Source organism: Netta rufina (genome assembly GCF_964035555.1).
Source record: "Netta rufina genome assembly, chromosome: 24".
NCBI classification, from domain to species: domain Eukaryota; kingdom Metazoa; phylum Chordata; class Aves; order Anseriformes; family Anatidae; genus Netta; species Netta rufina.
Genome location: NC_140148.1, coordinates 2,626,101 through 2,641,005, shown reverse-complemented (window position 1 = coordinate 2,641,005; position 14,905 = coordinate 2,626,101). Strand labels below are relative to the sequence as shown.

The window sequence follows — 14,905 nt, the reverse complement described above, 5'->3', positions numbered from 1 at the left end:
GGGCGTGCTCCGAGCTGTAAGGGATGATTTTAAGTAGAAAAGCAGAAATGAGATGGAGTGATTTCAGCCCTGCTGGGGTTAAGGTGTTTTTCTGGCTATTCTGCAGTTCTTGGCGAATACGAGCAGGGCCATTGCAGTAAGGCAGTTGCTTGGGGTGGCAGGTTAGCTGGGTTCTGTGGCAGCTGCTGGTGGTGACTTTCATGCTAATTGTTCTATTTCTGTTGCTTTTATTCAATATTCCATGCCCTCATGAACAGATAAAGAAAGCAGATTCAATGTTATGAAATCACGTGAGCTCAAACAAGATTACTGTGTTGTTTTTTTGAAGTTTCTTACTCTTAGCAAATTCACTCAAACTTCAGGTTGAAATTGCCCTGGTTTGGCACTGCTAGATGGGACAGCAATGTAGCTGTGCCCCAGATCTGTGGCAGATGCCATTTCACTGGGGTTGAGGTTCTGGCCGTGTGTGGGGTCGGTTGTGTTTAGGGATGCGGTAAGTGCAGGAAGGAGCCCGGAGCTGCCTGCCAGGGTGGGGGGTGCTTGGGTGCTGGATGGGACCCCTGGGGATAAACCTGGGCAGGTGATTGGGTTTCATTAACACAAATTTCTGCCCAGTCTGTGCTTTCTGCTGGGGACAGCTTGGTGAGACCAGTCCTCAACCACTCAGAGTATCAGAGCAGGGGCAAAGGGCCAAATGCCCGTTGAATCCCTGCTCTTGTCAGTATTTCAGCCTGGCCTAAATATTCAGTACCTTACCTCGACCCATGTAGTTGTTTTTCTGCGTGCAAGGCCCGTTCTGTGTGCTGAAACCCAGCTATTTTGGAGGTTTTAGGGGGCCCCAGCACAAGGGGTGGGTGGTGCAGCTGGGCTCCAGCTCCTCACCCACAGGCTGGGGGTGCGTAAATGTGTCAGCACGCTGCGGGTGCCTCCTGGCACTGCCTTGGATTCCCCTGCTCCTGCCTGCTGGGGGACGGGGGCTGCTCTTTAACCGCCGTGTGTTAGCACGGACCCTGCTTTACAGATTTTGGGTGGGAATTGCTGGTTTTGGATGAGTTTGGTTCCTGTTTGGGAGCATGTCCCAGTGTGGGGCTGCTTCAAAACCTGGCATTGGCTGTGCAGATCCTCAGGCTGTGTCCCCCAAAGAGGGACAACAGAGGTTGCAACCCCCAGCTGAGGGTGCAAGGACGGGAGATTTTTCCTGGGGGAGTCAATGGCAGCAGCCAGCACAACGGGGCGCAGAGGATGAGGGATGTAACGCTGCCTGCTCCAGCCGTTCATTTCCATACATTTCACCCATCATTAAATCCCAAATCAGTACATCAGGGGTTGGCTACATCTGGGGTTGGCTCGCTCTGAGGTGTGGTGGCAGCTTGCTGGGAGCAGGGTCACGGAGCAGGGTGATTTAACCCCTGGCTGTCACGTGCAGGAAGATCAAGGTGTTGGGAACTGATTTGTAAATTAGGCTTGGTGGTAGGTGAATTCCCAGAGCTGAGATTGGGGTGAGAGAAGTGCCCTGCACGTCTTTAATCCTGGGTTATTTTTGCTGGGTGAGGAGGAGGTGAGCCCTCCAAGCTGCCCCTGTCACTGGGGGTACTCATTGATGTTTTCTGCTCAGAGCCCTAGGTGAGCCTGGGGATGCTTAAAAACCTTCTGCTCCTTGGTAGCTGGGTAATGTGAGCATCCTAAGGACAGGGCAAAGCCAGCCCCGAGGTGTTCAGCTGTGGGTCCCCAAGGGGCTGAAATGAATTTGGGTTGTGGCATCAGTGTAACTGGTGCCAGGGATGCAGCGTCCCTGGAGCAGCACCAGCTGCGCCCTGCCCTGATGCAAACACTTCTGGGCTCACTTTTGGGTACTGAAATCATTGCTGGTGGGACCGTGAGCTGCGTGGGGCTGAACTGGGTGGTCAGCAGCCGAAAAATGTCTGGGGTGTGTGGAATTGCACGGCACAGCTTTGCTCTGTCACTTTCCTTCCACCCGCAGCGATGCCCTTCGGAAGGGAGGCGAGTCCTGAGCTGCCCATAAAACAGCACTTATTTTGGGCATTTAGGGCATGGATTTTAAATCCTACCCAACGTTTGTCACCGCTTTACAGCCTTCTGCAGCCCGTGTTTATGGTGTTATTAAAAAAGAGGAAGAGACCTGGGGTTATGGACTATGATACAGGAGCATAAAACTGACCTTAAGATAAAAAAAAAACGGCTGCGAGGAGTTTTCTGCTGGGGCTGGAGGGATGAGGTGGGATCGCTGTGACTCACGGGAGGTGAGGGGGCTGTTGTCCCCGAATCAATATATTTTTTTGCATCACAAACAATAATAAAATTAAAAAAAATATATATTTTTTTTATTTGGGTGGGGGAACTTCACAGTGCTGGGAGAATGGGGAGCTGCAAGCTCAGATGGTGGCTGGGTGTGCGTGGGATGCTCAGGGTTTGGAGGAACGAGGGTTTGGTGGGGCTGGGGGCTCGCCGTGACCCCCAGGAGTGCAGAATCAGCCTGGAAACGTCCCACGGAGGGGAGGAGAAGCCTTTTGAGGCAGCACCCGCTGCTGCGGTGACACCCAAGCCGCTCTGACCTTCTTTGATTTCAGGGAGATTTGGACATCTGTCAGGGAGCGTTTCGCACCCGTCAGGAGCCCCTCTTCCCTGAGTGGAGGCTCCGAGCACAGGGCAGTAAAATGCAGGCAGGAGGAGGCATCCCGGCCTCCAGAGGTGATGCTGGTGGCCGTGGGATCATTCTGCTCCCCGCGGGCAGTTTAAAGCAGGGCAGAGGTGGGTGAGTGGCAGCTTGGTCCCTGGGGAGCCCTGCCTCCATCAGGAAGCACCCCCCAAAAAAGATGAGGCTGCTTGTGGTCCTCCAGGGAGAGGCTGGAAGTGCTGCCCCAGCAGCCCTGTAGGGTTGGGGTGGTGGATTTGGGGTGTGGGGACCCTGGGTTTGGCTCAGAGCCCCTCTGGGGTCGCTTTCATAGGAGGGAAACTGAGGCATGGTGGCTCAATCGTCACCGTGCCTCAGTTTCCTTCCTATGAAAGCGACCCCTTCTCATGTGGGGGCACCACAGGAACAAAAACCCAGGCAGGATGGAGGCACCATGAGGGTTGGGGTGGCTGTGGGGGGGTTATCAGCACCCCAGCCCCATGGTAGGGCTCTGCAGGGGGGTGCTGGGTGCCTCCAGAGCACCCGCGGCGCTGTGCTGACAAGGAGAAATCCTCCCCAAAGGAGCTGTCAGTCACAGGGGCTGGTTCCCCTGCACGCACATGGGGCTGGCAAGCCCCCAGCTGCCAAATTTCAGGTCCTGACACCTGAGAAGCAGAAGAGGCCCCGAAGGCCCAGGAGAAATTAAGTGAATGAGACGGGCGCGCAGGCGATTAGGGCAGGGCTTTTAAATACTGCAACGGGAGCCGGCCCGGGGAGCCTCGGCCTAATCAGAGCAGCAGCAGCTCCTTTTTATAAGACGGGGGGTATTTGGGGGATACTTTGTCCGTATAACATTCCAATTTTAGCTGTGAATCCCTGGGTGTGATTGCATTATAAATACCCAGGGAGGGCAACGCGCCAAGAGCACCCGAGGACCTGCCCCTGCCCCCGAGTGTCCCGCTGTGTCCCCAAGGCCCCTGTTTCACGTTCCTGGTGCTGATCATCTCCCAGACCTGCTCTGGGGCTGCTCTGCTGGTGGAGTTCTCTGGTCAGGGCCCTCCCCAGGGTCCCCATGGGGTTCCCTGTCCCTCCAGGTGCTATTGACGGCTGTGGGTTTTGGGGAGCATCCATAAATGAGGTGGTTTGGTTGGATGGGGCAGCTCTGCTCCAAGGAGACTCAGCTCGGCCCCGAGTCCTGGAGGCTTCATTTAAAAGCATCAGGTGTTTTTTTTTAATACACATTAGGTTGTTTTTAATATTATTCCTGTCTTCTTGAGCCTTTCAGGGCTGGACCGTGATTTTTTTTTTTTTTCACTCATCTCAAAAGCAGGGGGTGTATATTTTCTTTCCTTTTCATTGCAAGGTGACGTTGGAGCTTCAGGAAAAATCCCAAGGACTCGGGAGAAAATCCAGAGTTCACAGGTCCCAGGCAGCTGCACAGGGACCTCAGGCACCCAGATTCTTCTGCCAAGAGCTAGATTTATTTGCTTTCAATGTAAAGCTCCTTTTACGCTCTGCTCTAGCATATTTTTAGCTGGTGAAGCAGGAGTTTAAGGAATTATTGGTGACGTTTTTGGCCAATCGTGGTGTAATTTAGGTGGATCAGGACTTTGGGTGGTGGCTGGTCTGTGCTGCTGCCCTGAGCAGAGCTGGAGCACGCTGCCAGGGTCCTGGTCCAGCTCTGCACCCAAACTCTTGTCCGAGAAGCTCACCCGAGGTGACCCGAGCTCCTGCAGCAGGGCTGTGGGGTTTGGGGCTCAGTTCCAGGCTTTGAACGTGGAAGATGGGTGGCAGGATGGGGGGGGCGCAGCCACACATCGATGGGAGGCATGGTGAGCTGCTCTCCTCCCATCACGGCAGCTCCCAGCCCCTCCGCGTGCTGCCTCTCTCCCTTTGCTCGTTTTTATATCATTTTTGACCATATCAGAGGTGAAAAAAAGGCAGAGCGGCTGCGCCATCGTGGGGCTGCTGGCAGGAGCTGCATTGCCCGGACCGCCCGGCTCAGCTCCGGGTCTGCACCCCGGGGGTTTTTCACCCAGCGTCGGGGTTTGGTTGCTTGAATTGCTCTTGTCTGGTCTTAATGCAGCGAAATCTGCTTGGTGCACTCGCTTTCCTCCACGGCTGGGTGGCTGTGCCATGTGGCTGTGCCAAAATTGTGTGCTCTGCATGAGAGGGGATTTCAGGGCCACCTGGGCTCTCTGCTGAGCTTCAAGGAGCTGCTTGGTACTGAGGCAAGGATGCTCCTTGGAGCGCTGAAATCCCAGTGGGACCTCTTGGAGAAGAAAAAGCAGAATTTAGGAAGCTTTAAGCCACAGGGAGGAAGCTTTCCGGGCTGGTGCCACACCAAGCCATGGTGGTGGCAGCAGCATTTCAGGCTGCCCATCGCGTGGATCAAAACCTCTGCTCCTCACCTCTAATCCCCGAGGGGTGCACAGGTCACCTGCTGGCTGTTTCCCATGGGTGCCAGGCACGTTGCTGCACAATGAGACCCTGGGGTCTGTCTCATGGACCCTGAGCACCCCTGTCCCTGCTTGTGGCCCCCCGGGGTGGCTCGGTGCTGGCGCAGCGTGCCCGCCTGTGCTTGTAAGGGGCAGCTGCCTGCTCCCAGGCGGTAACAGGATCGCAGGGCTCGGGTGACCTTCGCGCCTCCTCCAGGCTCCGTGCTGGGTGTCCCAGTGGTTCCTGCTCCAGGGTCACTCCCCTGGAGCAACAGGGGGCCATGGGGACTGTCCCCAGCTGACCCCTGGGGCCGTGGGTAGCTCTTCCCTGCGCTGTCCCTGCGTGCAGCTGGGGCTTGAGCTGTTGATGCTAATCCATCCCATGTGCCGGGGACAGGCACCTGCTTCATGTGGGTGAGAAAATGCTCGAGGGGACAGTGCCTGTGGCTGAGACGGGCTGCGGGACACCAGCGCACGGCTCCCTCCAGCTGGATTTCTTGCCTGTGTTGGGTTGGTTTCATCCCAGCTCTGCCTAAGGATAACCTACAGCGCTGTTTGGGAGCGAACAAGAAAGGTCTTAGCTGGCATGAGGAGCTTCTGCTGGTGCTAGAAATTCAGGAGAAGTCCCTGCCCCAACACGTTCCTCCTAGGAATGCTGCTCCTTGTCATCCTGCCCAACGCAATTCTTTATAGAGATGCAAACACTTCTTCCAGCTCAGGATCTGGGCAGCCTGTGCACCACACAGGAGTGGGACCTGCGCTGGGTTTCCCCACCTCACCTGGCCCCTCTTGTGGTCCATTTATCCTGACGGTGGCTCTGTCCTTCCCCCCCGCAGGCATGAAGCGACCCCTGAGCCCATCCCACAGCCCTGAGAACGGTTTGCGGCTGGTGGAACCGGCCAGCGGCCAGCCCGAGCAGCGCCTGAAGCGGGAGAAGAAGCAGCAGTCCTTCACGCTCTGCGAGGTCTGCAACATCCAGCTCAACTCGGCCGCGCAGGCGCAGATCCACTACAACGGCAAGTCCCACCAGAAGCGCCTCAAGCAGCTCAACAAGGGGAAGATGCCGGCGGCCCAAGGTAGGAGTTCGGATCGGCGTTGCCCGAAGGCTGCCCTTGCTTTGGGACAGCTGCTCCTGTGGGTTCGGAGTGGCAGATCTGTGGGATGTTCCCGTGGGATGTTTGGAAATGTGGTGCTGTGGTCTTTGACTGTCACTTGCTGGTGTCCCTGAGCTCCGGGGGCTTCCTGGCTCTGCTGTCACCGCCGGTCCTCGAGTGGTTTTGTGGCATTCGGGTCTGAGATCCCACGTTGGTTGTGCTGGATGGACAGATAGGCGTGGGTCCTGTCCACGTGCTGCTTGCTGGTGCCCTGTGTCATCAGGAGCACCTTCTTGGGTTTTCTAGGATGAATTTTGTGTGTGAGGCTGGAGCGGTTGGTGGCTTCTGGATTCCTGGTGGCTTCCCAGTGGGTTGGTGATGTGATGGGCACCTTTGGGGCACCTGGCTTCAAGGTGCCACCTTGTTCCTGCAGCCCCCTGCTGTGCACTTCTCCTGTAACTGTGCCAGGTTTGGCTGCCATTCGCTCAAAAAGCTGCTTAGATTTTGGTGCTGAGGGTTAAGAGTGGATTTCTCAACAGCTCTGATGTGACGTGATGTCCACAGCAAATGGTTCTGTTCTGGTTTGGGGCGGGGGATCGCTGGTGCAGCCCCAGGTAAGGCTGCGTGGGGATGGCTCCCACATGTGTGCACAGGGGAGCTCACTGGCACGAGTCCCCCCCAGTTTTTCTCTTTGGGTGGTGGAGCTCCCGTTTGTCACTTAGATATTATAAACTAATGGCTTGCCGGAGTGGAGTCCAAGTCCAACACCTTCCCTGCGGGCAGGCTCAGCACCCACTCGGTGTTGGCAACTTTGAGGTGCAGAGCTGCATGTTACGAGCTGTCACCCCGGGGAAGGAGCATCTCTTCTGGTGGCTGGACAAACCTTCTCTTCAAGAAAAATAAAATGATCCCCATCACACTGAACCCAACTATCTAAGCCTCTGTTTTCCTGCCTGCTTTTTTTCCCAAAAACTTTGGTGATGGACATTTTCTTAAAACTGTTTGAATTTAGTTCCCTAGGGTAAAAAAGGGATGCACAAAAAGGGACTGGTGACACTGCTGGGGCAGCTGAGGGGCTGCATGGTTGTGGCACAGGGACATGGGCAGGTGCTGTGCCGCCGGGCTCACAACATCTTGAGTGCAGGATAGGAGCTCGTGCAAGGATGAGTGCTTGTTTGCCCTCTGTGCCATCTGTTGGTGTTTACCTGACCTGGTCTCGCTACAGCTGATTGTTGCAGGTTTTTTTCCCCTGCATAAAAGCAGCAAAACGTGCCAATAAATATCACCCTGCAGTAAGGATTGATGGAATCTGAGGGATGCATGTATTAAGCCAAAGGAAGTTGTTCTTGAGGCCAGACAAAGCTGGGGCTGGTCCAGCGGTGCCAAGAGCCTGGGGCAGGGCTGGTGCATCCCGGGGCCCCCATCACCATTTGGGGGCAGGTGGCACAGCCCGCTCAGGTGACTGTCTTCCTTTCCTTACACACTAATTACAGGTTGGATTAATGAGCTGGGGTCTCTTCAGAAGCTAATTGGTGCCTTTACATGGAGTGAGGGTGTGTGAGTGCAGCAGGAGGTTGAGGGAATGGGGAAAGGGCTCCTGTAAAATTGTGTCCCGTGGCTGAACCTTGCGCCCTGCGCCTCTGCTGTGGTTCTGCTGCTCGTGTGGGGTCATCCCTCAATATCCCTCAAGGAGATCTTGCTCCGAAGAGCAGTAAGCACTTGGGAGTCCAGCCCGATTTTCCTGCCAGGAAGCGGTTGTTTAATAACACTCAAGGTGTTGGCAAATAAACATGCAATGCTTTTGCAAACAAACCTGCAGACAGCAGGTTTCAGGGTAAAAGCTGTTGCTGGCGGCTGGGGCAAGGAGGATGCTCGGCCCCAGAAAACCATAGGAGGTGTGAGGGGTCCCGGCTGTGGGGGGGGCTCTGTTCTTGGCAGACCCCAAGGGAACAGCCCGTGGAAATACTTGCTCCTGCTCTTGCTAAAGACCACGCAGGCCAGAGCCATAAATTCCTAGCGTGGCAGCTGTCATCTGTATGCCAAGCCCTGCTCTCCCCAGTGGTAGTTTTGTTTGAGCAAGGCCCGGGATATGCAAAGGAGCTGCTCTGTTTATCATGGTTCACTGACAGATGGAAATATGGCCTGCTATTTTAATGGGAACAGGGCTCATAAATTCCAGCCTGCAGCTTCCAGATTCTCCCCCCCGGACCTGATTGTGGCCTCGATGGGTGTCTGCCCATTGATGCGGTTCCCACCGAGCCAAAGAATTTCGGCGTGTGCTCTTTGTGGGTCTGCATCCTCCCTGACCTCCTGCATGGCCTTGGCCTTGGCTCCGGCAGCAGTCGCAGCCCTCTGGGGCTTTGCTGTGCTGTCAGCCTCGCGTGCGCTTCCCTTTGGCGTTCGAGAAGTCTGCTTTTTGCTCGTGCAGGGAGGTGCAGACAGCATCTGCTCCTCACGCCGCCCTGTCCCCACCGGGCTTTGCCACGGTGCAGCCTGCTCATCCGGAGCTGACCTTCTCCCCCGCGCTGTTGTTTCAAAATGTCACTTCCAGCTCTGTCACCGGCAACCTTTCCCAGCCTCCTGAAGCGTGAGCCCACGAGGGCACGTGGCTGCGAATGACAAATTGGGGCTGGGACCCGGCTGATGCGATGCCTGAGTCCTCTCTGTCACTCACCGGCACCGTGGGTGCTTGGTGCCACCCTGCCCCGTGTCATCCCCACTGGGAAAGGGACCCATCCCCAAAATCCAGCTCTTTTTCTGCCTTGCACCAGCGAGGACCAGTGCTGGAAACCCCCCCACACACATACACTTCACCAGGCTGTATCAAGGGCTTGGAGTATGTTTGCAGCAGGGGGTTTTCTTGGGTTAACCCCTGTGTTGGGGGGGGTCCTACCCAGGTCCATCGCCCTCCTTGGAGCCCTCCAGCAGCACCTCTGGGTGCCAGCAGACATTGCCCTGTCCTGGCACTGAGCTGCTGCCCGGGGAGAGGGCAAGCTGCCGGTGTCAGAGCCGGAGCAGCACCGGGAGGAGAAGGGGGTGGTCGTTAAAGGCTTTGGATTAAATGATATAATTGAGTTAGACAAAGGCAGAATATTCCTCTGAGCTGGAATCTCCGTCTCACACTGACATCTACAGCTACATCAAAGGCAGCTCTTACAGACACTGAGATCTTCCCCGCTCCCCCTCCGGCTTCTGTGATCAGTGATTTCTGCAAAGGCTGTAATCGCTCGCAGCTCAGGGAGCAAAGCTGGGGAGGAGCTTAGCTGGCAAACAGATGCAATAATCAGTATCATTACAATTTATTAGCTCTATGCTAGGAAGACCCCCAGCTTAAAAACAAATTATTGTTCATTAGGCATTTTCTTGCAAAGCAAATCGCGTTCTGTTGTCTCGTGTTGAATGGCTGCGCAGGCAGCAATTAGATACTGGGTGCCCACAGATGAAGGGTGTTTTCACGTTGCAGATGCCAGTTCAAATCCAACTGGGTCAAGAGTGATTTAATTACTGCCTGGGATTTTCGAGGGTGTCCAAGTTAGCTTGGTTTGCTCATGCTGTTCCTGTGCTCCCCCAAATGGGAGCCAGAGCTCATCGGTCTGGGTGTTGTGTAAGCAAAACGTGCTTTTTTCCACCCAAATGGCTGCAACCAGCCTCTGATGTGCCTTTGTGGCAGTGCTGGGCTGCTCTCCTGAGCCCAGCACCGAGGCTGGGTGGGCAGGGTTAGGCCAAAACACTAGGAGCAGGCTGTGCCCTGGTGCCAATCCGTGCCACGAGCTCTTCCCATGTACCCAAAGCAGGGGCTGCCCGGTGTCTTCCCCACCTGGAGCTTGCTTTGGAGCTCCCTTGGGTGCCTTTTTCCCCCAGCTTCAGCAGCGCAGCACTGAGAGAACTTCCTTACGAAGCAAAAGGATTCAGGTTTCCCCAATTAGCTGCTGCCACGTCTGTCCGTGCGCGTTTGCAGAGCAGGGAGCTTGGAGATGCGCAGGGAAATCGCTGTGACAGCTGCAGCATCGCCCTGGCTCTGCAGCAGAGGGGAAGGCTGTCGGGATGAGGGGGGGACGTTGAGCCTGTGGAGGGGTCAGGGTCATCTTGGGGGGGCAGATTCAGTGTTGCACAACGTGGTGGTAGGTGAATCCCTGGATTTTGGAAGGTGCGGGTAGGTTCTGTGTGCTGGCGAGAAGCCTGCTCCTGCAAAAGGCTCCGTGGAGATCCAAGGCTGCAGGTCGCGGTGCACAAGGGCTGGTTTATCCAGCCCAGAGCTGTTCTAGCACAACGTCACACTGCAGGAAAAAAAAAAAAAAAAAAAGAAAAGAAAAAAAAAAAAAAACAGGGTCAAGGGGGTGCTGTGCCTTTGAGCGAAGGGTGGCGTGGCTGCCTGTCACTTAAGTTTTTGCTGGTGTGAAGCAAGCTGGGCTGTGCCAGCAAATGAAGGGTCCCCACAGCTTTTGCACTGAATGAATAGGACGTGTTTATAGCCCTGCTTTTTTTGCAGGACTGGGATAATCCTGTCAGTAGACGGGCCCTGAAAACCATCCCGAACTCCATCTGGAGAAGCAGTCTCCTGGCATGGCAAGCAGCACGAGGGGGGAGCTCGGGGGTCTGACCTTGAGCAGGCAGGCTGCTGTTGCTGCCATCCTGCTCTGGCACCCAAAATCTCCAAAGGTCAGCTGCAGGGAGCATTTCCTCCCCTGCTATCGGATCTCTTCAGCTGTTAATTACCAAGAAAATGGGTGCCAACCTAGCGTGCCTTTTTTTATTTTGTTATGCGTCGAATCCCTTAATTGCCTTTATTAAACGGGGCGACTCTGTGCTGCTTTGCCTGCAATACGATTTAACGTATTGATTTAAACAATGCACAAACGTGCGGGATTAGAGCCTAATTGGGAACGAAGCCTTGAAGCTTTGCTTCATTTGCTGCTCGGAGTGTGTTTTTAAGAGCTATAAGATGAGCTGACCAGACCTTGGGCATGGTGCTGGGTGAAGTGGGATGAAGATCCAGCTCCCAAAGCGATGTACCCGTGTGGGCAAGGGCATGGCATTCCTCAGGAACCCTTTGGAGATGGGTTTGGGTATAAAGGGATAAGGACTGATGGCAGCAAGAAGTTTTTACCTCCCTGCCTGCACCGTTGCTCTGTTCCCCAGCAGCACCACGTGCAAGGACATCTTGCAACGAGGGCAGCATCAGGGGACAGGCTTTGTGCGGAGGTACCCAGCTTCCCTGGCCAGGTTGTTTTCATTTTTGCTGGGAGAATCCACCCGTGGTTGGCAGCTGCACCAGCGATGCTGCAGAGGGTACAAGCAGCCTCTCCGTCTTTCTCCTGAATTCCTGCGGTCGTTTTGCTGCTTCCCCGCTTTGGGGACTTTTCGGAGAAATTTGGCAGGGAAAACAAAGGGTACAGCTGGCCCCTGAGACACGCTCGCTCGCCTGGCACGGCCGAGTGGGCCTGTGATTATAACGTCAGCTGACGGGATTAGCTACAGATAGCAGGGCAAAAGCAACAGTCGGGAGCGGCGGGGAAAGGCGAGCGCTCCCCGTTGGTGTTCCTCCTCCAGCTCGGGCTCGCTGCACCACCTCTGCAGTGCTGGTGGTGGGAGGGCTCTCCTGCTTTTACCCCCAAGCCTCTTTGTATTGATATTTATTTAATCTCCTTCCAAACTTTTTTTTTCCTCTGGGTGCTTTGGAGGATTTTTGGCGGTGGTGCCGGGTGGCACCCAAGGCGGGCTCTGCTCGCAGCAGCATGGCTGGAGGCTGCTTTCAGTGCTCCTGCCCTCCAAACCCAGGCTTTAATCAGGCTTCTCCTTCCTTCTCCCTAAATAACAACCCCTGTTAGCCACTTTAACAGCCGTATTCACTCCTGGAAACACTTGCAATGTGCCCATGGGAAGCGGGACCCGTTCCCTGTCCCCAGAAGGTGCAGGGTGCTGGGAGCTGAGCGTGGATTCACGCAGGGCATCAGCATCACCCAAACATCGCAGCAGCAGCCCTGGGTGCCCACCCTGTGCCTTAAAGGGTCTTTAATATTCAGCTCTGACAGCTGCTATGTCTGCCGGCGTGCCCGATCGATGGTTTCGTGGCAAAACAGTAGCAGGGTTCATGTTTTAAGCTTCTGTAAATTCAGTGAAGGGCAAACATACGGAGCCCTGCTCAGCTGGCCTCGGCTGCTCCCTTCAGCTGCGTGCAAAGATGACTAAAAATAGCTTTTCAGATCAGATTGGAATAACCTGGGATCTCTGGGAGGGGAAAATCTCATGCTCTTTTTGCATCTTGGAGATGCTTGCTGGGATCAAAGGTCACTTGAAGATGCGAGGTATTGTAGTTGTGTGTTTTCCTTTTGTCTACTTGCTTTCCAATTTCTGCCCTCCTGCTTCGGCTGTTCCTTGGGATTCTTGGTGACACCAAACCCTGCTTGGGTCCAGGGCTGCGCAAGGAGCTGGTGAGGGCACAGGGGTGCTGCCAGAGCTTGGAGGATGAGCTCTGTCCTGTTCCACGGTCTCGTTATCAGAAAAAGCCACTTCACGTGGGGGCAGCCCCCGTTGTATTGGGGTAGGGAGCAAATGATGTCCTACAAGTGCTCTGAGGATGTCTGCTCAAGGAAAGGTGGAACAGGGCTGCAGCAGGAGGCCCTACAACTCCAAGCCCTCCTTTTAGCGTGGCTAGCCTTGTGCTGGCTATCTAGGGAAAACCGTACCCTTAAATCCTTGGAAAATACCCCATTAGCTCTCCCCTGCTCTGAAAAGCCCTGCCATTCAGCTTATTGGGGATTAATAACTGCCTTCTAATTAATCCCTGGTTTTATTGAGTCGAACTTCAAATACAAAATGAATTGATTAGCTGTTAACTTCTGCTGGAAGGATTTTCTAGCCGCAGCGCTCGCCACACTGGGGCATGCCCCTCGCTCTGCACGCTCGTTTCCGATCAGAGACTGCACGGATTTATTTTTTTCCCAAACGACACGTTTTTTTTTTTTTTTTCTAAAGAAAAAGCTTCTTAAAATTTAAACTCTCGGCCAAAAAAAAAAAAAAAAAAAAAGGATGCAGAGAAAGCTACCAGGCTCTGCTTATGCAAGCGCAGCCGCGAGCGGGCTGTCGCGTGGTGCTCGGGAGTGGGGAGGAGGTTGGAGACCCCCCAGCAGCGGGGGCACGAGGAGGGCTGGGGCAGCTGCTCCAGCTGCCCCCGAGGGAGGCTTTTGCCTTAAAAAGAGACCAAAGCGGCTGGATGCGTGCGTGACTTGGGGATGAGTCGCAACCCCGAAGATGATAAACTAAGATAAAGGCTCGAGGATTACATTAAGATGCATTCTCCATGACTCACAGCCCGAATTCCTACCTGACGTAAATATTTAGGCGAGCTCTCCTTGCTGGGGGCTGCTGGGTCAGTGTGGGAGGGCTGGCAGCCTCCTGTGCAGCGTGGGTTTGTGACCGGGGGGCACAGCGGGGTCTTTGGGATGCTGAGGGAGGCAGCAGCACTCCTGTCCCCACGGGGCTCCAGTGGGATGAGCCGGCAGAGGAGGTTTAGCAGGGCTGCGTATAGAGGATGCCACTGGTGATTTTTTTTTCCCAAAAAAGTCAGGAGGAAATTGCCTCGCATTATTTTTAAGCTCTCTATTTTGCGAGCCGGTTGTTCTTAATCTTGGATTTTGCTGTAATTTTCTTCCTTTTGGTTCGCTATTGAATTGCGACAATGGCGATTTATGGCCACTTAGCTCTCAGGGATGTGTCACGCGTGGTCTTAATTAGAAGTGGATTAAGAGCAGTGGGGAGCAGGCAGTCACGGAGCACTTCAGCTCCCCGTGCAGCATCAGCTCAGCAGATTTGGGAGAGGGAAGCCAGGGATTTATTTTAAGTGGGGAAAATGGTAACTGCACAGCAAAGCACGAGCATGTTGCAGCCAGCACGAGGGTCCTGAGGGATGTGCAAGTCCCAGAGGGCAGCAGCAGGGGGGTGATGCAGTCCCGGGGGTGCCTTGTCTGGGGTCCCAGGGAACAGAGCTGGGAGCTTGGCACTTCCCATCCGGAGCTTCTCTCTGCCCCGTCTCAATGTGTGTGTGCACACGCGTGTCAGGCTCCAGGAGAAAAGGGTGGAGAAAGCACACATCAAAAATAATACTAATAAAACCTAAAAATAGGGAAGGGGGAGATAGGTAGGATGGAGCTGGATCAGTGCGAGCGGAGATTTGTGGGTAGTGTAAAGCTGTCAGGGTGATTTAGGGCTGGCTGGTTAAACTGTTTTATGTTCCCAGACAGTAAGTCGTAAGCAATATAAAATTTTCTATGAAGAGATGATCTCCCCTCGTCACGCTGGATGTCATCTTTCCCAGGGTGATCTCTCCTTCCTCTAACAGGCTGTATCGCAGTGTGTTTATGCAGGGAAAAAAAAAAACACAGATTCTGGTGAAGAAATCGTGACAGCCGAGCCCCCAAGGGGCTTCTGTGTCCTCGTGGTGGGGACCTGGCCCCGGTCACTGCATTTCGGCTGGCACGGGCAGCAAGGTCGGGCACTGGTGCTGCAGTCTGGGGTTGCTCAGAGGATGCTCCAATTTTGCTAAGGATTGATCATTTTAGAGCACCTTCCTTAAGGTTTATGGTCAGTGGTTAAGGATCAATCGTTTTGGAGCTGTTCTCAACTTGATCATTGCTGATCGGTGCAGTGGTGATGGTGACCACCGTTAGCTCCATTGCTTGGAGCATGAGGATGTCTTAATTAAAGCTGACAGGCCCCGTGATAATTGTGGTGCCCGTGCATGG

At 54.6% G+C, this 14,905-nt stretch overlaps 1 protein-coding gene across 1 annotated transcript in view; it reads left to right on the top strand.

Annotated features, from left to right (window-relative positions):
* ZNF385C (zinc finger protein 385C) overlaps window positions 1–14,905 on the top strand; it is a gene marked incomplete at its 3' end in the record, with an annotated part of 71,830 nt that overhangs the window by 18,540 nt on the left and 38,385 nt on the right. Inside the window, exon 2 of the mRNA XM_084301328.1 lies at window positions 5,907–6,146. Coding sequence (XP_084157454.1) covers window positions 5,907–6,146 — 240 coding nt within the window. The remainder of the gene's footprint in view (window positions 1–5,906; window positions 6,147–14,905) is intronic.